Here is a 22,451-nt window from a genome sequence, read left to right on the forward strand (position 1 = left end):
AAGTTCAAGTGGCTTGAGCCAGGTCTAGTAGACTGACTCAGATTGGTATAAGTTCAAGTGGCTTAAGTGATTGCAAGTGCAAATAATCCATTAATTAATTGTCAAATTGTCTAAATTTGTCACCATCAGAAGTCGTGGAGTGGTTATCATCTTATGGTGAAATCGACATTAATCCATAATAACCAATGTTTCCTACCATGCACGAAAAAGTGATTGGATTGGTCAGTGCAAGTTCCTTGCACTGTAAGCTCTAATGAAGTAGATTCTTGATAGAGATTCTATCTTGACTTAGATTAAGACTCATCATTAGATATGTGCCAACACATCATGTACGTATCTGATGACTTATGCCAACGCACATCATGTATGTGATGACCTATATGACTCATATATTTTATTTTTTTGAATGTGAGTAGAATCATCATATACATTTGATTGAAAAAACCCATTCAAGCTGGCTCGTGCTAAATCTACGCTCCCAGTTTATAGGGTTATAATGCTGAGGTGGTGCCACATAACATATCTGCATGCTGACGTGGTGCCTCACGGTATGATCTATAACTGTTGCAAAATGTTCTTTTGTCCGACTGGTCAAAGCCACGTTTAGTATTCTACAATATGGAATAGAACAAAGCTTTTGGCCCAAATGTGGAAGTCTCTATTTTTCTCTCGAGCATCTTATTCCAATCTTAAAGTATTTGTGGTGTCTTTAATTTGCTACAGGTGAGGATGGGCTAGTGAGGCAGAAACCAGATAGAAATATTAGTTGGAATCGGATCCTCTCGTGAGGCATGAGGCAGAAGGATTTTGAAGTTCCAATTCTCTCTCCTTTTTAGGAATAAAATTGTATTGAAGTAAGAACCATAGCCCCGTTAGGATTTTAATTATGTAACGTTATAATGACTTTATTAAAAAGGGGTCAAGAAATATTCCTACACATGCATAGATATAGATATTGCAAGTTCGACGAAGATTAGCCTTGCCTTCTATTTCTCTATAAATATTCTCTTCGTAAACTCTAGTCTCCTCACTAAATTCTCTACTCTTCTAACTCTTCTCACCCTTCTCTCTCTCTACAATGTCTAAGCGTTGCAGCTCTAAGCTCTTCACTCTCACGTAAGTTTTATACTTTACACCTTCTTCTTCTTCTTCTTCTTCTTCTTCTTCTTCTTCTTCTTCTTCTTCTTCTTCTTCATGCTAAGATATATTTTCTTGGTTGCAGACGAAGGTTTTGCAGCAAGGCGGTGGAAAAAGCGCATATGCCGGCCGCAATGGCTGTGGAGAGGGTCGAGAGGAAGATGGCAGCTGCTGACGCAGTTAAGGCTGCTGCGGAGGAGGTATTCTGGATGAGAGACCCGAAGACGGGTTACTGGATACCGGAGAACCGGTTTGCCGACGTGGACGTAGCAGAGCTCCGAGCCCAGCTCCTTCCAAGAAGGAGCTAAGGATATATAAGAAGCAATAATATATCTAGCTATATCGGAATAAATGGATGCTTTTCACTGATATTTAATCTTTTTTGTTAATCGACTCTTTTGCAAATTAGCATATTCTAAAGACTCCTAAATCCTAATAGAGAAAGCTCCTAGTATACTATGTTTGCTTAGTAGTGATTGGCTGCTCGATTGACGATTGGGCATATTGGAATACAAATGCTTGGTGGGCCCCACCATGTAAGCAGTTTCTTATCCAAATTGGATATGAGTAGCAGACTAGCAGTGCAAGCAAAGCAAGGGAATGCAGTGGAACCTTTAAATTTAGATTTGAAAAAAGAAAAAAGAAAAAATAGACCAACTTTCTTACAAGTTCTTGAAGATCTTATCAGTGACAGAAAGATAGGAATAACTAGAGCAGTTATCAGAATACCGTGATGCTATTTGAATTGCTGCAAAATATTTTACAAGTAAAGCATCACATCTCTCACAAATGATCAAGTACTCTGTTAAGCCTAAAGAAGAATGTGTGTATATATATATATATATATATATATATATATATATATATATATATCTCTCTCTCTCTCTCTCTCTGTCTCAGAGTGGCATCTCACAAAAATCACCACTTTATGAATTGCAACCCAATGAGTTCACCACAAGGAATGCATCTCCTTTTCATTCCTCACTCTCTTTCAAGAAAGTGTTAATGTAGCAACATCATATATCCCTTGAAGAATGATGAAAGAGGAATGTTACAAGTGCAAAACCTACATGTTGATTAAGCTACAGAATAGCAGCAAGGAACAACTCCCAAGGCATATTCATAAGTACAGTTGAATAAGCTCATCGCTTACCACCGATGGTGTTAGAGCACCAAGATCGGTGAAAAGGAGAGTGAGGTATTGTGGTGGAGTATAATCTCTAGCAGATGTCTCAACCTCAACTCCTGGTGGTATTGGGACGCCAAAGTCTATTGGACGAAGAGCGGGTTCTAGGTCCTTCTGGTCCAATGGATACAGACGCGCAAACTGCAAAATTGTCACAAAATTAATCAGCATGCTTGATATCTAATATCATTAACCCCAGTTTATAAAATGAAACAAGAATATATGGAGATTAACTTAAATTGAGTCCACTATGCCAGTACATAGCACCAGGAATTCAGATATCAAAAGTGACACAAGATCATGGGTTCAGTAGTTAAAATTGAGATCACTAGGCCAAAATAGTTGCGTTCCAAAAATATTGATTAAAAGAGTATCAATAAGGCATACCCCCAACAATCTAAATGAAAGATCATTCTAGCTCAACATCCAGTTGACGATAGATAGGTGGTGACACTATGTGAGAATCAGGAAACCACAGCCGTTAGCTGATTAGCAGCAAGTGTTTGAACTGTTAAAACAATACACAGGAAATTAGTCTGTCACTGCTCAATGCCTTTTTCTGGCACCAAACCCACTGGCTTCCACATATAAGTGCTTCTGCTCTCTTAGAGTACATACAGTCACTGGTTAACTTGGGATTGGGACTTGATCAACTCCTATCTGAAGGGACATGCATCTAATTTGTAGAACCAAGTTAGATCCCAAAGTTTAAGCATACCAATTGAAACCATTTCTACACAAATCAGGCAAGGAAAAGAAAGAGGATAGAGAACAAAGAAACAAGAGGCTTAAAAAAAATTCTCTCCACATAAAATGCACCCATAATTCATGTGGATCCATGGACATGCATAGATAAATTAAAATATAACACAGAAAACAAGTTCTTTTCAACATAAGGTCAATTTGCATTATCTCTAAGAAGCAGCACTGACATAATATCAATAAGGCTAACATCTCAGAGAGCTACAAAAGAAATACTACTCATAATTCAAGATGTACAAAAACTACTAGAATATATCAAGTCCAGCATATTACCTATGACATGTGCATCCTTCAAATATAAGATTATGCTGATACTTTCATGAATAAGGCAAAGTTTGTCAAAACGTAGTGGAAAGTTTAGATGAGCAATAACACAAGCATCTTGTAACCATGAAACCAAATGTCTAAAAAGAATATAAGTGTATACAAGATGTAAAGTAGCACCTTATAACTTTCAGCAGCTACATAGACAGGTTTGTTCATGCTATGAGCCACTAAAGCAATTTGATATGTTCCCATCATGTTAATGATGCCTCCACTTTCAACAATCCCATCAGCACCAACAAATATCATGTCAACCTCATCCATGGCATATGCAACTGCTGAATCAATTAGAAGCTTAACAGGAACACCTAATGCTGAAAGTTCATTTGAGAATCTTAAGCCCGTCCTGTCTGGTCTTCCCTCTGCATTTGAAAATAATGTATTACTTCTATGGAGATTGGTATTAACAAAATAAACAGATGAATAAAATTTTTGTTGGAGAGTGACCTGTGCAGAGAACTCGGAAGAGTTTCTTATTTGATGCCGCTAGTTTCAGAACTTCTAATACCACTCTAGAATAACCATGGACAAGAATTGTACAACCATCATATATGAAGTCCTGACTAAGCATTGCAATAGTTCTGCGTGCCTGGAAATGGAATCTCCATGTAAATAGTGTTCATTGAGCAAACCAAAGAAGGGAAACTGTAATTTGTAGATTAGAAGTTAGGACAGACCTTTAGAGAAATCTCCCCAAATTTTTCCCCACGCTCAATCAAACGAAGTCTTGCAGCACCAAAGTCCTCATATTCCAACGCAGATGTTCTGGTAACATATCTCATGAATAGATCACAACCAGCTGACAAAGATATAGAGGTAGTATCCCATGACTGCAAATGTGGAAAGGATGTGAGTCAATACCATTAATTGACAGCAATACATAATGATATCAGTATATCACCTGTCTGAATTGTGACTAATTGCCATACATGGAACAAGAGTGTAACTCTTAATCTGAACACTTTATATTAACTCTATCAACAACAAGATCAAGATAAAACCATGAGTCATAAATTTACAAAGTTGTAAATCAAAACCAACAAAATGTGACATTCTAAATCATTAAAGGTGGATCTCACCCCTGATTAATTGAACCAGACATCAGGACAGAGTAGGAAGTTTCTTGAAGATTGCAAAGAAGAATGCTTACACGAAAACTTGCACAGGACTTCAGAAAGAATTTGTATAACCCAATGATTATATCATCAAGTAATACTAATAACCATAGTAGCCAGGATAGTCCGCAGTACTTACAAAAGTATGGATACATATCAATCATTTCAGGCAAAATATTTCATGTTGTAAGATAAGAAGTGGATTAATTAAAGTTCTACTTATCACAAACTGTAATGAGAAAGTTCTCTCAACATCATGTTACCAGAATCAAATTCGCTAATAACATAACAAAAACAAATGATCCAGAAACATTGCACATTACGATTGCAAAAAGATACTAACAGGTTTAAAAGAAAAAGAAACATTATACAAGAAGAAGTATCCCACTTGCATCAATTAAGAGAAGCTTGGCCAAGAACCAATAACATCCTATTTACATGTTCAAAGGAAATATCCGAATGCACTTACAACCTCAGATGGGAAAGTGGAAAGCAGTTCTCCTATCTGAATATGTGAAATAACTTAATAAGGCAATCTTTCAGGTGTGACGATTACCATGATTCAGCTCAACATCTTATCAAATAAAGGACGCTACTTAAAACAGCTGTAGAGATAATGTTCCAAACTTTTTGAAATCTGTTGGAAATCTATGAAAAAAAAGGGTTCTTTGTCCATTACTTCACAAGATGTAATTGAGCTAAAAATAACAAATAAAACACAAATATTTTCCCCAACTATTTGAAAACGGCGTCACCTTTAGCGTATCCGACGCCTTCTTGAGCTCAATCTCGAGCTCCATCATGGTGGTGGCCTCGCTAGACCTGATAACGGCCGCCAGCGCCATGATGGCAGCCACAGCCTCGGCGAGGTCGGGCTTCTTCCTCCAGTAGTTGAACTCGTCGATGACGCTAAACGGCTTCGCGGCGGCGCCACCTCCTGCGGCGGAGATCTCCGGCACAGCGGGCTCCCGGCCGACGGCGGCCTTGGCCTGAGCGAGCCAGTCGCTGGTGACGACGGCGTGGTGCTCGGCGCGGGTCTGGTAGTAGGCGGAGATGTTAGGATTAGGGTTAGGGTTCGCGTTTTGGGTGACGGTGGTGGGGTCCATGGATTCGTCCAGCTGGTCGTGGAGAAAGGAGGAGGGGTGGTGGTTTTGGTAGCGTTTGTCGAGGACGAAGGAAGCCGATCGCAACCACATCGCTGCGGAGATCTACTAATTACCCGATAAATAGAATCTAAAAAGAACCTAGACGAGAATAAACATTGATAAAAGTGGTTCTTTTTTGAAAATATATAGTAGAAGTATGTTAGCCATTATTACCTTCTTTAAAACTACAACCGTGTTAACAACTTGCATAGCAAGCAAACTTTGCTTGAATAATAAGGTAATTTGCAAATCACCACCTAATTTTCATCCTTTTACTGTAAAATACCTCCTCATTTTGGACACTTGAATCGATCCGATCCAAGCCCACATTGACCCGACTGAACCTAGACTAGTATCTGGCCCAATATCGACCCAACATGTGGGCCAAGGACTGCAGAGGATCGCTGTTCTCTAAAAATAATTAATTAAAGAAACAAAAAAAGCGAAAAAGAGATAGAAGAATATTAACGCGAAGTCTACCGACCGCTGTACGGCTGCACCTACTCCAAATTGGAGTCTCCACTCTCCAACGCGGCGAAAGGGATTATTTGCACTCCCCAATGAATCAAACCAAATCCACCGTCTCTTCAAACTCCTCCATGGCCTCCTCCTCCTCCTCCTCCTCCTCGAAGAACTTCACCCCATTCCTCCTCCTCATTGCCTCCGTCTCCTTCTCCGCCGCCATCAAAGAGAAGTCGACCCACCTCCACCTCTACATCCACGAGATCTTCACCGGCCCGAGCGCCACCGCCATCACCGTAGTGAAATCCCCGTTAAACAACTCCTCCTTCGGCAGCATCGGCATCCTCGACGACGTCCTGCGAGAAGGATCGGATCCGAACTCCAAGTTTCTCGGATGATTCCAAGGGTTCGTCGTCGACGCGGGAAAGGAGAAGTCGGCGTTTCTTACCGCTTTTAGCTTTGTGTTCTCGGAGGGGATGTATAACGGAAGCACGCTTACTATTATGGGGAGAACGCAATTAGACGGCTTTATCGAGCGTAGTATTGTCGGAGGGACTGGGAAGTTTAGGATGGCTCGCGGGTATAGTTTAATGAAGGTACTCGGCCAGCCAACGCCGGTGACTGTTATTTTCTTTATGTGATACATTATTGAACAGTATTGTGGTTTCTTTGTTTGTTATCGGATGATTTAGTAGTTGAATAAATCTCTTCCTCAGTTTGTCTGCTTTATTGAATGCCTCTTTAACGATATTTTTCTTGTACTTATTATTGGATGTCTCAACTATTACAAGAAAATGAAGATATTAACTGTTATTTAGACCATAGGTGGTGATTGGAATCTTACCCACCATAAACATAAAGAGTAATTTACGATGAAAATTCTACGTCCCAAAAGATGTCTTCGAGTGCAGATTTTGAATAAGGAAACTCATGGACTTACTTAGTAAGTACAGCAAATTGTAATTAGTTTAGTTTTTCTTATTTTAAAAATTTTAGTATGTGTAATTTGTTTGAGGGTAAGTTCTCTATCGATCAAACTTTTTTTATATATTTATTTTGATTTAAAAATGTGGTAGTTGTAACATTTTTCTTGTTGTATGATTTGATTATATAAGCAACATTAATCCTCTTTTTCACATAATCCAAAAAATAAAACTTTGAATTCATAAATATATTCAAAATATGAAAATGTATATTATCAAATATAAATATAAAAAAACATAATTATAGTTAGCGCGGTAATTATATTATTTTGAGCTCTTATATAATTTGTAATTATATATAAATTATGATATCATAAATTAATTATAAATTAGAAACAATTAGTTTTTCACTGATATATGTATAGAGAACTGCACTTATAAATTAATCTAAAATGCCCAAACCATATACATATTTAACTCCAATAAAAAGTTCACCAAATATTAACGTCTATGAAATAGAAGTGATTATGGCCCAATCTGCATACCCGGCCTAGCTCGAGCTTGAATTGCCAATAGGCAGCATAGGCGAGTCCTTTATTTGCCCGGCTTATCTCGAAAGTCCTGGCCGAAAAGCCCATCCATTAAACCCGGCCCAGCCCGAATAAAAATATCTTTAAAAAATATAAGCCTAACAATAAAATTTAAAATTTCCATGAAGCTCCGTCTGCTTCTCAGAGGTCGATGCACATTAATAAGGTAGACTATTATAGCATGTTTGCTCGACCCACTCATGGGCAGGCTAGCAAATAAAGTATTCAACCCGATTCGACAGCCAACCGACAACAGAATCGAAATCCTAACTTCTAGACCGTATGTTTAAAAAAAAGGGGTATAATTTAAATTTTACTCCATATTTTTGGGTAATTATGTAGGGTCTAAAATTATCTCATTACCTGCTTTCATTCTAATTCATAAAATGATTAATTTGTACTATTTAAAATTTCAAAACTAACGGAGATTTCACATTTGCTTTTTCTAACAAATTATTTAAAAGTTGAGATTCTAAAAAGATATAATTATATATTAGATGTTAGTAACTTATTACTATTATTCAAGTTGATATATTTAAGAAAAAAATTCTTGATTGTTATGCTATATTTTCTATGTTAAAATTCGATTACATTTTTTTATTTTTTTATTTTTTATGCCAAAATTTATGTATTTTATATGTTTATTTGTATTCTTTATATTTTCTAAAATCTAATAATTATATAATATAGTATAAATTAAAATGTTTTTTTGACTTTCTATATCTTGCTTTGAGACTAGGTACAGCTATCATATAATTTAATCATCATTCTTTACTGGAGCTATTTTATAAATATAAACCTACATGAATCAATCATTCTTTACTGGAGCTATTTTATAAATATAAACCTACATGAATCAATTATATGAAGTTTTAAATAGATCTCTTTTATTGAATCACATGGATGAAATTTTAAAACATGCAAACTTTAAAGAATAAAGATAAACAATACATCTTCCAAGATCAATAAATTACATTATTAATCATGTTCAAGTCAAATTATTCTAAAGTTTTATAAAATTAATTATGTAGTCAGTTGCTCAGCTACTAATATTTGGATTTCTTTATAATGGACTCTTTTAGAATGGTTGTTTACAATCCTTTTCCAATATAAATATTTTGACCGATAGTTAAAGTTGTCACTACCCAACATTCGTAATTTTAAATTTATTGTAAGTTTCTCTAATAATTAGTTATAGGTACCAATAATATATGGTCTATATTACCAAAGAGCTCATACTAAACACATGCCTCAAACACAATTTTCACCTACAAGTCCTATTTTAAGGTATAATAACACTCAAATTAATATTATTATTACATTTATTATTTTATTAGAGATTTTACATTGTCATGGCCGTAATTTTTTGGATTGTTTGCTAGTTTGCAGCAAAAGTAAGAAAAAAATTATTTTTAATAATATATAGAGAATATAAATTTTTTTTGTTAAAATTTTCATTTTTATTTTATTCACTAAATTTTAGATATATTAACAAATAAGTTCATGTCTATAGTGTATGACACTTCCTTTAGTGTCTTCTATTATGATTTATACTAATATATTATCGAGGTTGAAATAGAGATATTAATAGGGTGTGAAATGAAAAATCGAAATAAAAAAAAGACAAAAAGGATTACCGTGAGAAAAAAGCGGAAGCACGATGGTGAATGAGCGAGCGAGCTGTGTGTGCGAGAGAAGCGAGCAAAAGCGTCCCCTTTTTCGCATCTCTTCTCGCCCATTGGCTCACTGTAATTTCCGCGGAAACGGTTCGAAACGCGCGTTTGGTTCGTTGTAGTCTTCCCAGAAAAGGCAAAAAAAGATTAACGCGGGGGGAGTTACAGGTGTTTCCCTGATCTCCCACGCCTCTCTCTCTCCTCTCCTTCCCTCCCTCCTCCTTTGGCCTTCTCCGTCGCTGTTGAGGTCGGATTCCGTGCCTCTAATCAGATTCGCTTGGCGGGTCTTATCCCATGATCGTGAGGTTTATTGGGTCGTTCGCGGTTTTGATTCTCGTGGTGGTTGTTGGAATTGATTTTTGAAAGGGGTGAAAGAAAAAAAATCCCGTCTTGGGGTGCATTGTATGTTATTTGTTTGATTTAGTTGATTGGAAGCGATGGAAGTTCTTCAAAGCGGCGATTTCGGTTTCTTTAATCGTGTAAATGATTTCAGGACAACTGAGTTCTTTGGTGTTTGGGTTCGCGCGCACTTATAGCGAAGATTGCAATCTGGGTTTTTTTTTTCGATAGTGTTGTGCTTGCATTTGGTGTCAAGTTTGCTTGTTGCCATTGTACAAGAAGACAGTTTCCGATTATTTGAGACAGATTCCTTTTACCGATTGAATTGTGGATAAATACTAGTCTATTGGAAGAAAAAGTTGGCTGCCTACCAATTGTGCCACTTAGGAGATACATAAGACCAATTAATTGCTGAATTTTGGAAGAAGGTTTACTGAAATTTTTAAGAAGCAACCTGCTTGACCTTCTTGCAGTTAGAAATCTGCTTTCTTCTGCTTTTCCATTTGTTCTGCTGTTGCAGCAGATGAGAATCTAAGGATGAGGGAGTTTGCGAGGTTTTTCCATCAATGGATAACCCCGATAGGGCATTCTCGGAACTAGTTAATGCTTTGAAGTCCTGGATTCCTCGGCGTTCTGAACCAGCCAATGTATCAAGGGATTTTTGGATGCCCGATCACAGTTGTCGGGTTTGTTATGACTGTGATTCACAATTCACAATCTTTAACCGCAGGCACCATTGTCGTCGTTGTGGGCGTATTTTTTGTGGAAGGTGCACTGCTAACTCCATTCCAGTTTTGTCAGATGATCCAAGGAATAGCAGGGAAGATGTTGAGAGGATCCGTGTTTGCAACTTTTGCTTTAAGCAATTGGAGCAGGAAAAATTTGCTGCTGATAAAGGGAATCGAGCTACCATCAGCCCTTCTCTTTCAGAGACAAGTTTAGTCAGTACCAAGTCGAATGGGACTGTTAACAGCACCACAACTGCTGGATCTTACTCCACTGGAGCTTATCAGCATGTCTCACTTGGTTCTGTCCCTAGTCCTCATCAATCTTGCCAGATCAAATCTTTCTCTTACAAGCAAGATGTGCTTGTATCTGGAAGGAATGTGGCTGTTGTTCCAGAAAAAGATGCTTCGTCTTCAATTCAGTTTGGCTATTTGACAAACAGGTAGATTTATCCTTTCGTTGGCTATTGTGGTACTGGAACATTCATATTCTTTAAATGCTTAAATGATTAGCTAGTGACCTGCTACTATCCATACAACGGGCATATCTGCAGATAAATCAATTTATATTTTTGCATCATATATTTTCACAAGATACTGCACGTTTTAGAATTTCAATATACCAAATTTTAACTATAGTAAATTTTCGTACTCGATGTTTTGACTTTTGACAAGTTATCTATATTATGGAGACTTCTTCGACTAGATACTAATTGGAAATATGAATAGTATGGCTAATGTTTTCGAGGTTAATTGTAATTTATGAATCCTGTGATGCATGATTGTTTTGATTATAGGAGTGATGATGATGGTGAAGAGTATGGAACATTCCATGATCTGCAAGAACAACATCTCCAGGATCCTGATTGTTACTATGGCCAGGTTGAGTTTGATGAACTTGATGCAGGTTATACTTCACAAATTATGAACATTGCTGAAGAAAATGTAATTTCCAAAGAGATTTGCTCTCCACTGGATGACATAGAATTTCAAGGTTCTTTAGCTGATCATAAGTTGGACGATGAAGCAGAACCTGATAACAGTTATGAGTGTGATGCTTCATCTTCCATATATGCCATGGAAAGTACTGATGCTGAGCCCGTGGACTTTGAGAATAATGGACTCCTTTGGCTTCCTCCTGACCCAGAAGATGAAGATGATGAAAGAGAACCTATTCTGTTTGATGATGACGATGAGGATGCTACTGGAGAGTGGGATCATCTTTGTTCATCACATAGCTTTGGCAGTGGTGAGTTCCGGAGTAGAGATCGATCAAGTGAAGAACATAAGAAAGCCATGAAAAATGTTGTTGATGGACATTTCAGGGCTTTGATAGCTCAACTTCTTCAAGTTGAGAACATTTCCATAGGTGAAGAAGGTGATAAGAGGAGTTGGCTCGAGATTGTTACATCCTTATCATGGGAAGCTGCAAATTTTCTTAAACCAGACATGAGCAAAGGGGGTGGTATGGATCCTGGTGGATATGTAAAGGTTAAGTGCTTAGCATGTGGACATCGCAGTGAGAGGTGAATAAGTTTCTTTTCTCAATAATTCATGTATTAAACAGCAAGAGTTGTTGACTTATACTTCATTCGTGGTTAATTTAGTTTTCTTAGCTGATGGCCTAGTCAAATCTGGCAAGTAGTAAAGTTCTTCTAAAGTTCTTTATCTATTTTTTGTTAGCATGGTTGTAAAAGGAGTAGTTTGTAAGAAGAATACGGCACATCGACGTATGGCATCAAGAATAGAAAAACCTCGTTTCCTAATCCTTGGAGGAGCTCTTGAGTACCAACGAGTGACAAATTTGCTGTCAAGTATTGATACTTTACTCCAGCAGGTAAGATGACCAATTTTACCTCTCATTTTCTGTGTACTTGCCCTGTGTTTATTGCTCATCTGCATAATTCTTATGACGTTCAGGAAACAGATCACTTGAGAATGGCAGTTGCAAAGATAGTTGCTCACCAACCCGACATCCTTTTCGTGGAGAAAACTGTTGCTCGTTATGCCCAAGATTTACTTCTAGAGAAGGACATCTCACTTGTTTTGAACATCAAAAGGCCCCTTTTAGAGAGAATAGCTCGCTGCAGTGGTGCTCAGATAGTACCTTCTATTGACCATCTATCATCTCAGAATTTGGGGCACTGTGAGTACTTTCATGTGGAAAAGTTTTTTGAACATCATGTAAGTGCAGGTCAAGGTATGAAGAAAATGCTGAAGACTTTGATGTTTCTTGAAGGATGCCCTAAGCCCTTGGGTTGCACTGTAAGTAATCGCCCAGTTTTTAGCTTTAAATTCTTGTATTAAACTCTTCATTTTGATTCTTGTATTAAATTTAAGTATAAGTTTGTCAATGGGTTTTTCCATGGTGACATGCTTATTTCTTATATGAGAGGTTGGTTATATTATTATAGTAGTGGTGAAAACACAACACTCATTGTTGGGAAATGAAACTGAATCTGCAGTATGTTGTAAATAGTTTAGTTAGGTGTTCTCATTCTAGAATTGTTGTAGGTGATATGAGATATTCTGAAAATAATCCAGGCGCACCCCAAAGTGTCCATTATCTGATTGCATTGGAAGGTAATAATGTTATTCCATCATTTTTCACCTTTAGTATCATACTCCTCATAGATCATGCAAATATTATAATATGCTAATGCAATTAAGATAATAACATTGATCTTCAATAAGGCCATCGTGACAAGAAAATTCCAAGCTAGAACAATTCACTCTTCAAATCTTATGCTTATCTTCTGGAGCATCATAAGTACAGGATCTAAACATTTGACCAATGTCAAAAAGTTCAACTAGTACATAAATGTAAATGCAGTGAATATTTGAATCATCATCTTACTTTCTTTGTAATGCCTTTTTCTTGCCCTCATTCTCTCCCTTCTCTCAATATTTGGTGGATTGGCTATGAATGAAGGGCTCCAATCTTGGATTGGCTATGAATGTAGGGCTCCAATCTTTTCTCATTTTTCCTACGCGAGAGCAGTTCTAGTTTAATTGAAAATGAAATCAGTATATTTTGTTCAATGCTGTGATGAAGCCTTATCAACTTTGACTTGTAGATTCCATCCTAATTTTCTGAGAAAAAGGCAATGATGCTGAAGTTGTTTACATTTCTATGTGAGCCTTACACCTAGGTAAGATGAACTTTGGATAAATACTGCCAGAATTCAGAATTACACTTATTGAGTAATGGTTTTTACCGAAGGTAGAATTTTGCTAACTAGTATTCCACTACATGAATATGTATATTATGCTTGTAATATATTTCTTTTTATATATTAAAGTGGCTCTATTTACTTTCAAGAATTTCGTGATTTTCCAAAATTTCTCTGTAGTTTTGGAGTGTACAATCTTATACAAGATAAAAAGAAAATCTTTCATCTGACGTATATATCAGATGAATGCATGCATTTAATTGGGCACATGAGTGTATGCACATAAATAATTCCTCTGGTTTCTTTGATTCTTGCAGGTTTTACTTAAGGGTGGTACTATCGATGAGCTAAAAAGAGTGAAACATGTAATCCAATATGGGATTTTTGCAGCTTATCATTTGGCCCTGGAAACATGTTTTCTTGCAGATGAAGGTGCCTCCCTGCCAGAACTTCCCTTGAAGTCTCCAATAACTGTCGCATTGCCAGATAAACCATCAAATATAGACAGATCCATCTCCACTATACCTGGTTTCACTATCCCTGCTGGAAAGCAACAAGCCAGTGTCGATGCTCAAAAATCCAATATATCAGATTCCAACTTAAATTCAGTTCACTCTGGTCAAATGCTCACAGAAGCATTGACAGTCTCTTATGGAAGCCATAACTCTCATACTGCAAATTCTATTTCTTCATCTATATCTGTTGACACCAAGTGTTTTTGTGTGGAGAAGAAAAATAATTCAGAGAATGTCATGGTACCTCTTACTACATCATCCTTATCTTCTTTCTGCCTGGGTGAACTTTCAAACTTGTCACCTCAGTTCTGTATGAAAGAGAACAGTAAAGTATGCTTTGGAGATTGTCATGAGACTGTCTTATCTACATCCAATAGTCAGGCAATTGCAAATGATTCTGTTATCCCTGATAGCTGTCATAATTGCTCGAAGATGTCAGAGACTGATGATTTTCTTTCTAATGGAAAGCATACCAGGAGCACCAATTTAGATGAGCAATTGAAGTCAACCAATTTAGCGGCTTCAGATCAAGAAGTTGACAGAAGACATGAAAACACATTGCTGAAAGAAGAAATTCTGACCTCTTCTTCTGATCATCAGAGCATTTTGGTTTCATTATCTACACGATGTGTCTGGAAGGGAACTGTTTGTGAGCGTTCACAACTCTTCCGTATTAAGTACTATGGCAACTTTGATAAACCTTTAGGAAGATTTTTGAGAGACCATTTATTTGATCAGGTTATTCTTCCTTCTAGTTTCTTTTTTTTTTATTTTTTTTTCTGCTTTACATTTGTTTCTATTACCTAAGGTACCTAATATTCATTTCAGAGTTATCGATGTCATTCTTGCGATATGCCATCAGAAGCCCATGTTCATTGTTACACTCATCGACAAGGTAGTCTAACAATATCTGTTAGAAAGCTTCCAGAGTTTCTTTTGCCCGGGGAGCGCGATGGAAAGATCTGGATGTGGCACAGGTGTCTACGATGCCCTCGTGATAATGGATTTCCTCCAGCAACTCAAAGAGTTGTCATGTCTGATGCTGCCTGGGGTTTATCTTTTGGTAAATTTTTGGAGCTTAGTTTTTCGAACCATGCTGCTGCAAGTAGGGTAGCCAGCTGCGGCCATTCTCTTCACAGGGACTGCCTCCGGTTCTATGGGTACCTCTTCCGTCGCAGTTTTCTTTGATTCATGAATAACCGGGCCACGCTATCTTATTTTCTGATATTGCTCTTCTTGCATGAACAGGTTTGGGAAAATGGTAGCTTGCTTCCGGTATGCATCTATTAATGTTCATTCTGTTTATTTGCCACCTCATAAGCTTGATTTTAATTACAAGAATCACGAGTGGATACAAAAAGAGGCAGATGAGGTGTGAGGACATCCTATCTTCTAGGTTCATGGTTGCAAGTGTTAACATTGTAGTACTTTTTTCTGGGCCTGCTTAAAAGTTTCCTCATTACATTACAGATTGCTGAGAGAGCAGAACTTCTATTTAGAGAAATACGGAATGCTCTGTACCAAATTGCAGATAAAAGAACTCCCAATGGAAGCTTGGAGGTTCCAGAATTGGGACATTACATTGTTAATCTTGAAGGAATTCTCCAAAAGGAGAAGTCAGAATTTGAGGTTGCATATCATTTAACTTCTTTCTTAACCATGTTTTTGACAAATTTTATGTCTTAACATTCACACACTTACTGATATTTTTGAGTCATGTAGGACTCTATGCATAAAATTTCGAAAAAGGAGCTGAGGATGGGGCAACAAATTATTGATATTCTTGAGGTCAATAAGTTAAGGAGACAGTTACTCTTTCACTCATATTTATGGGATCAACGCTTAATATTTGCTTCCAAATCAGCTAGTAGTCCACAGGACGTGCCAAGTAGTTTCCCACAAAGAGATTTGAAGAAAACCTATTCTACTGAGAAGTTCAGTGATTCAGATGAAGTGACGAATCCTCAAACTGGCGTTAATGGTACTGATGCTGTTTCTGAAGATTTGAAAATTAGTGATCTCAGGGAGAGCATCAATGCAGTTAATTGTAAGGAAGTATCTTATGATAATCATAAATCAAATATAGGCCAGCAAGGAGTAGACAAAGAACTGGATTCTTTCCAAAGGACAGAAAGCAAAATGTCTCTCCATACTAGCATTAGTGTCAGCGAGCAATCAGTTCCACTGGAATATGGTCTTGTTGCCAGACGAACTCTCTCAGATGGGCAATTTTCAAATTTATCGAACTTGTCAGATGCATTTGATGCAAAATGGACTGGTGAAAATAGTCCAATTCTTGCCAATGCAAGCACATTAGATTCTGCAGCTTCAGTAGAAGCACCAGGTTCATTATCACTTTCAGAGGATTCAGAAGAACAAAATGGAGCTGAAGTGACTCACTCATTTGCATCTGTGTTACTTAATAAGCTGGGAGACAGCGCTGAGGACTTCTCTAGCTGGCTGGGGATGCCTTTTGTACATTTCTACCGTTCTTTGAACAAGAGTTGGGGTAATTCTCATAGGTTTGGTGCACTCAATGAGTACACTCCTGTTTATGTTTCCTTATTCAGGGAGTTAGAGCGTCAGGGTGGGCCAAGGTTTCTTCTTCCTATAGGAGTCAATGACATTGTCATTGCAATCTATGATGATGAACCAACCAGCATCATTTCTTATGCACTTGTCTCTCACGAATATCATATTCAGTTGTCTGATAATCAGGAGAGAATAAGAGACGTGGATCCATCATTCTTGTTTTCACTTAATGATTCAGGAGCTTTTCCGTCATCTCAATCAGTTGATGAAATTTCTTTGGACCCTTGTAGAAATTTTGGGTCTACTGATGAGAGCATTCTGTCTTTATCTGGTAGCCGTGGCTCTTTCACTCCAGATCCACTTATCTACACAAAAGCAATGCATATCAGGGTTAGTTTTACCGATGAAGGCCCTCTTGGGAAGGTAAAATATACTGTGACTTGTTACTATGCAAAACATTTTGACACATTGAGGAGAACCTGTTGTCCATCTGAGGTCGATTTTGTAAGGTCCCTCAGCCGTTGTAAGAAATGGGGGGCACAGGGTGGCAAGAGCAATGTGTTCTTCGCAAAATCATTGGATGATAGATTTATAATAAAGCAAGTTACCAAAACAGAATTGGAATCATTCATCAAGTTTGCTCCTGCATACTTTAAATACATTGCAGAGTCAATAGGCACAAGAAGTCCGACATGCTTGGCAAAGATTCTTGGTATTTATCAGGTATGATGTACTTTTAGCTTTCCTCATCCTGTAAGCTGTCTCTCAGAGTGCCTTATCTATTTTGTTCTGCTGTGTTTCCTGGGAGAATTTTCTGATTTTGGTACTCATTGCACTGAGTAATTTAATCATCCTTCTTATCAAAGAATACTATCAGTATTCTTGTAGATTTAACTTCTTAGTAAGTTGCTTGATATACTTTAACAGGTTACTGCTAAGAACTTGAAAGGTGGAAAAGAGTTAAAGATGGATGTGCTGGTCATGGAAAATCTTTTGTTTGGACGGAATGTGACAAGGCTATATGACTTAAAGGGTTCTTCAAGGTCACGGTACAATCCAGATTCAAGTGGTACCAATAAAGTACTTCTAGATCAAAACTTGATTGAAACAATGCCTACTTCACCAATTTTTGTTGGCAACAAGGCAAAGAGGCTTCTGGAGCGAGCTGTTTGGAATGACACTTCATTCCTTGCGGTGAGTAAAAATATATCCTTGAAGTTCAGTTTAGTTACTCAAAATGTTGTGGCCCTGTGAAATGATCTCAAGACTAGAAGAATCTTCTTTATGTCCCCACATTTTCATTAATGATATTGTATTGGCATAAAGGAGAAAACTACATATTATAAAGTTCTTCATAGAATTCTTATTTCATATAAAGCCTTTGTTATTTCTCCTGGAGAGGTAGGTTTTACAATACAATCTGAACCTAGGTTGAAAAAGAATTGAGGTTCTTTATGAAGTATGGGATCTATTCTTTCAGACCGATTGTGTAAATTAAACTGTTTTTAGAGTTTTCATTGTAACTCATTCTAGTCCTTTTTGCACTTTGTTGCTACAATACAATATTTTTCATTCTGAATTTGATTTTTCGAAAGATACCTTGAAACAGTTATAATTGCTTTCATCAGAGTAAGTTATACCACATTCATATATTTTTCAAACTTTTTGTTTAGACGAAGATTCTTGCATTGGTGCCTTCTTGTATATGATATGTTGCATTGTTTATGCTGTTGCAGTCTGTTGATGTGATGGATTACTCTTTATTGGTTGGGATTGATGAGGAGAAGCATGAACTGGTACTGGGTATCATAGATTTTATGAGGCAATATACATGGGACAAACATTTAGAGACATGGGTGAAAGCTTCTGGGATTTTGGGTGGGCCAAAGAATGTCTCTCCAACTGTAATCTCACCCAAGCAATACAAAAAACGGTTTAGGAAAGCCATGTCCGCATATTTTCTTGTCGTCCCAGATCAGTGGTCACCTCCTGCAATCATGCCTAGCAACTCAAGGATTGAACCCAGGCAAGATAACATGCAGGATTCCTTGGTTGGGTCGTAAGTCTTCTTTTTGTAAGTTTTAGAATGTAAATATGGAATCGCCCGCGTTTTATGGGTTTCCTCCATATACAGCTTTTCTATTCTTTCTAATTTTGTTCATTTCTTTCTACGATCCTAATATTTGGAATCCCCAATTGTATTCCATCAAGTATTTGAAATTTCAGAAATGCAGAAATGATAGTCAAAATTTATAGTTCCAGATACTTTTACTCAATCTCATATAAAGCCATGCAGAAAGAAGTATCTGCTTCTGTATGGACATCTACCATCTAGGAGTTATTCCAGGTTATTCCAGCGGCAGGAGTTACACCCAGCATATACTGATTGTTTTCCACTTTATATTTTTACTTTCATAATATGGCGTTGACATAATGGCCTACAAAAGATCAACCGAAAACATCTGAGAACCATGGACATGAATTATGATCGACTAGTATCTTTTTCTGTTACTGAAGATCTACGTCTCAGCAGTCTCTCTTTCAAATTTTCTTTTATCTTTTTTCCTTTTCAGTGCATCAGCTTGATACTCTTATCATGTTCATCATTAACTCAAGTCCAGTTTTTTGCATTTATGCTCATTTTGCAGTATTTGATACTTGATATACAACTCTTATTGAGACACCCAGTAGAAATTTTTTTCTCACAAGTGTTCTTGCTCCCTACTCATGTCCAAATTTTGTTTGTCAGACACTGGAAGATTGTTTTCAGGTCCTCCATAGGGTTGAATTTGCCCCCACAAAATGGAAGCATTCCATTAACAAAAAAAAAAAGAAAAAAAAGAAAAAAGAAGTGGAATGTTATTCTTTCTGCAATCTCTTTTCCATTTCTTCTTCTTTTGGTTTTGTTTGTTTGATGATTGATTGATCCTCTGGTGTGTATTCTTGCTCAACATTTTAATGCTTCAAAGAATCATCCATTCCCCTCACCACCCTAGTCCCATTTGCATATTTGGGGATTGGGGGAGAGGAGGTGGTGTTTGAAAAACGTGCTATCACTCCACTCCAGGAGTCCAAAATGCATCGAGATCTGTGACTCTGCCTGTGCAGGTGGGTGATGCAGCGGGTAAAGACACCGGAAGTAACGGCTTTTTCCTTGTTTTGTTTACTACCTCCTATCGCCATTATGATGGCCCCTATATTCCCGCACCTTCCTCTCCTGGGTCCTTTCTCTCAATGCCCCCCCCCCCCTTTGACTTATGACAAAGGCGGATAAAGTTATCCACCCCACCACGATTTATAGAAGAAAATTTAGATTCTCTCAACGAGGTAGAGAAGAGAGAGAGAGAGAGAGAGAGAGTATTTTGTATGCTGTCATTGAGTTGGCCCTTTCTTTCTTACACAAAGGTCAGCCAAGCCAGGATTCTCTCTCTCTCTCTCTCTCTCTCTCTCTCTCTCTCTCTCTCTAAGATTAACCCTTTGACATAGTACCTATTCGTGTGTATCAGTGCAGCTGTGAATCTTTTTTCTCCTTTCCTCTGTCTTTTGCCTCCCTTGTTTCCTTCCTTTTGGTCTTCCCTCCTATAGCATTTCCTACTCTCTCTCCCTCTCTCTTGTATGTGTGTGTGTGTGTCTATATATATATATATATATATAAAGTTACAACCTTACTACTCCTCAGTGTAACAGAAAAGAGTCTTAGGTGCGTTCTTGGGTCTACTCTTTTGTTGATATATATATATATATATATATATTTTTTTTTTTTTTTGTTATATTTTATCTCCCTCTGATGCTGCTATGTGCTAAAATTTACTATCCTGGTTTCTAACTACTAGATATGTCCTCAAGTTTGATGGAGCAAAACATGAATGTGGTGGGAGTAAATCCCAGGAAGAGGAAAGCATCAGAAGAGCCACATACCAATCTCACCTTCTCCTTAGATGAGCTAAATCAAGACTTGCTTGAGAGGGTCCTCTCCAAGCTTCCTGCCTCAAGCTTCTTTCGCCTTCGATCGGTTTGCAGGAGATGGAATTCTGTTGCAAACTCTGCAACATTCCAATTTGCCTGCTCTCAGATACCCTTCAGAGATCCATGGTTCCTTATGGTAGATCAATATCTAGACCAGTCGATTGTTTTCGACACCACTGAAGGGAATTGGAAGAATTTAAGTCATCCAATGTTCCTGCAGCAAAGCCATGGATGCAAGCCGATTCCTGTGGCATCATCTGGTGGCCTAATCTGTTACCATGCATCTTCTAATGACTTGGCTATTTGCAATCCGATTACCGGGGTGCGTCGTGAGCTCCCTCCGATAGGCGAGGCTAGTGAAAGTCAAACTCTCCATGCCATTGCCATGCACTCCTCACAAAAAGATGATGATCCAACTACATATAAAGTTGTCATGATCTTTGGTGAATTCTCAAATCTTGCTTTCAGGGTGTTTGACTCCAAGAAGAATATGTGGGAAGAAGAGGTTATGTTGGTTCAGAAAGGCGAGAAGTCTACACAATCAGATGGGGTTGGATATGAGAGCACTGTCTATTTCCTTAGCAAAACTGGAGATATTGTTGCTACTAACATGCAGAAGAGCCCGTTCAAGCAGTACTCTTCAGTTAGATTGAATGAAAACGGCGACGATGTAATCTGCTTCCTTACTTGTTCAGGAACCATCATGGCTTGCAATCTTGCGGAGAAGACCTTCTTCGAATACCCAAGGCTTCTGCCAGCCTACTTCGAGTACTCAATTGATGTTGTTGAGAGTAAAGGAGAGATGTTGGTAGTTGTTCTATCAGAGTTTCTTGAGACAGCAAGCCTAAGAGTTTGGAGATTCTCCAATGAAGAGAGATCATGGCAGCAAGTAGCAGCGATGCCGCCTTCGATGTCACACGAGTTGTATAAGAAAAAAGTGGATATAAACTGTGTTTGTCATAGAGATATGATCTTTATCTGTGTATGTTCTGATGATTTCAGCAGCTATGTGATGTGCAATTTGGTCACTAACCAGTGGATGGAGTTACCCAAGTGCTACATGAATGGGAAGGCCAAGGAGTTCATGTCTGCCTTCTGTTTTGAGCCAAGGGTGGAGGCTGTTGTTTGAGTGTCTGGTTGTAACTTGATTTCTATGGATAAAGATCTTTATGACAACTTTTTTTTCTTTGTTGCACTTTGTTCTTCTTTCTTGGTTGCCATTTGTAATCATGGATGCCAAGAACCTATTGATACTACACCAGTTGATGAAAGTGAGTCCTTGCTTTGGAAGGTAGTATGACTTCCACTTATCTGTACAGTTTTAAAGTGATAAGTAGAATCAATGTGGGGATTTTTTGTCTGTCATTTCCTCTGGCCAGGTTTGTATTCGTTGAGCCAGAACTGCTTCCATTGGCAATAAAAAGCATCAATACTTTGCTGGTTTGGACCCAAAAGGCATTCCTCAATGCAGAATTTTACTTGATAGAATTTTACTCCTCTTCACCTGTAACATATTGGTCATTAAAGTAAATAAAGGGTCAGTAACTTCTTCTGATATCAAAACAGGAGACATGAGGTTAGTAAAAGATTGTTTTTATCTATAATAGGAATGGGTGACAGGAGTCAAACACAATCTATTAGTGGACCTTGCACTGTTGAAGATGCTGACCCATCTATGTATCATCTCCGATAAGAGACAAAAGATTAACCATGACTCCCAACGCCAGAACAAGCACATAGCTACCAGATCTAGTATCACACGAAGACACAAATTAAAAACTTAGTAAATCTAAGATCTATGGTCATGTCTTTATCCATGATTAGCAGGAAACAATGACAAAAGAAGTATGCAGACAAAAGGAAAGAGAGAGTATCTATGGACCA

At 37.7% G+C, this 22,451-nt stretch overlaps 3 protein-coding genes and 1 pseudogene across 4 annotated transcripts; 3 read left to right on the forward strand and 1 right to left on the reverse strand.

Annotated features, from left to right (window-relative positions):
- Positions 1–2,085: 2,085 nt before the first annotated feature.
- Positions 2,086–5,874, reverse strand: LOC140785930 (uncharacterized). 2 transcript variants are annotated; one of them, XR_012108533.1, is made up of 6 exons: positions 5,280–5,828; positions 4,087–4,239; positions 3,857–3,998; positions 3,530–3,771; positions 2,711–2,999; positions 2,086–2,464 (listed from the first exon to the last, which is right to left on the reverse strand). XR_012108533.1 is itself a non-coding variant. In XM_073134039.1 (5 exons), the coding sequence occupies exons 1-5, from the start codon at positions 5,718–5,720 to the stop codon at positions 2,258–2,260; spliced, it is 1,185 nt and encodes a 394-aa protein (XP_072990140.1). In that variant the 5' UTR covers positions 5,721–5,874; the 3' UTR covers positions 2,086–2,257. The 2 variants fall into 2 exon arrangements, 1 of the variants encoding a protein (XP_072990140.1); XM_073134039.1 differs by lacking the exon at positions 2,711–2,999 and having other exon boundaries at positions 5,280–5,874.
- A 277-nt stretch (positions 5,875–6,151) lies between these two features.
- Positions 6,152–6,860, forward strand: LOC140785931 (dirigent protein 20-like; annotated as a pseudogene).
- Positions 6,861–9,351: 2,491 nt separating this feature from the next.
- On the forward strand, positions 9,352–18,862 carry LOC140785929 (1-phosphatidylinositol-3-phosphate 5-kinase FAB1B-like). The gene is made up of 11 exons (XM_073134038.1): positions 9,352–10,824; positions 11,179–11,907; positions 12,065–12,218; positions 12,302–12,646; positions 13,872–14,807; positions 14,898–15,229; positions 15,318–15,441; positions 15,540–15,698; positions 15,792–17,324; positions 17,529–17,795; positions 18,338–18,862. The coding sequence occupies exons 1-11, from the start codon at positions 10,223–10,225 to the stop codon at positions 18,662–18,664; spliced, it is 5,508 nt and encodes a 1,835-aa protein (XP_072990139.1). The 5' UTR covers positions 9,352–10,222; the 3' UTR covers positions 18,665–18,862.
- A 1,406-nt stretch (positions 18,863–20,268) lies between these two features.
- LOC140787115 (F-box only protein 13-like) lies at positions 20,269–21,762 on the forward strand. Its single transcript, XM_073135886.1, has 2 exons — positions 20,269–20,301; positions 20,435–21,762. Exon 2 carries the CDS (start codon positions 20,437–20,439, stop codon positions 21,694–21,696), a length of 1,260 nt encoding a protein of 419 aa, XP_072991987.1. The 5' UTR covers positions 20,269–20,301; positions 20,435–20,436; the 3' UTR covers positions 21,697–21,762.
- The last annotated feature ends 689 nt before the right edge of the window (positions 21,763–22,451 follow it).

This window comes from Typha latifolia, chromosome 4 (genome assembly GCF_019914945.1).
Source record: "Typha latifolia isolate L0001 chromosome 4, TyphaL0001v2, whole genome shotgun sequence".
NCBI lineage: Eukaryota > Viridiplantae > Streptophyta > Magnoliopsida > Poales > Typhaceae > Typha > Typha latifolia.

Excerpts from the sequence above, each read along its gene's own strand:
- LOC140787115 (XM_073135886.1), top strand. The coding sequence starts at position 20,437 with ATGTCCTCAAGTTTGATGGAGCAAAACATGAATGTGGTGGGAGTAAAT.
- LOC140785930 (XM_073134039.1), bottom strand. The coding sequence starts at position 5,720 with ATGTGGTTGCGATCGGCTTCCTTCGTCCTCGACAAACGCTACCAAAAC. Across the intron at positions 3,999-4,086 it reads TTGGGGAGATTTCTCTAAAG|GCACGCAGAACTATTGCAAT; the intron begins GTCTGTCCTAAC and ends TTCCATTTCCAG. Across the intron at positions 3,772-3,856 it reads CTTCCGAGTTCTCTGCACAG|AGGGAAGACCAGACAGGACG; the intron begins GTCACTCTCCAA and ends TTTCAAATGCAG.
- LOC140785929 (XM_073134038.1), top strand. The coding sequence starts at position 10,223 with ATGGATAACCCCGATAGGGCATTCTCGGAACTAGTTAATGCTTTGAAG. Across the intron at positions 12,219-12,301 it reads TTGATACTTTACTCCAGCAG|GAAACAGATCACTTGAGAAT; the intron begins GTAAGATGACCA and ends TATGACGTTCAG. Across the intron at positions 15,230-15,317 it reads GACTGCCTCCGGTTCTATGG|GTTTGGGAAAATGGTAGCTT; the intron begins GTACCTCTTCCG and ends TTGCATGAACAG.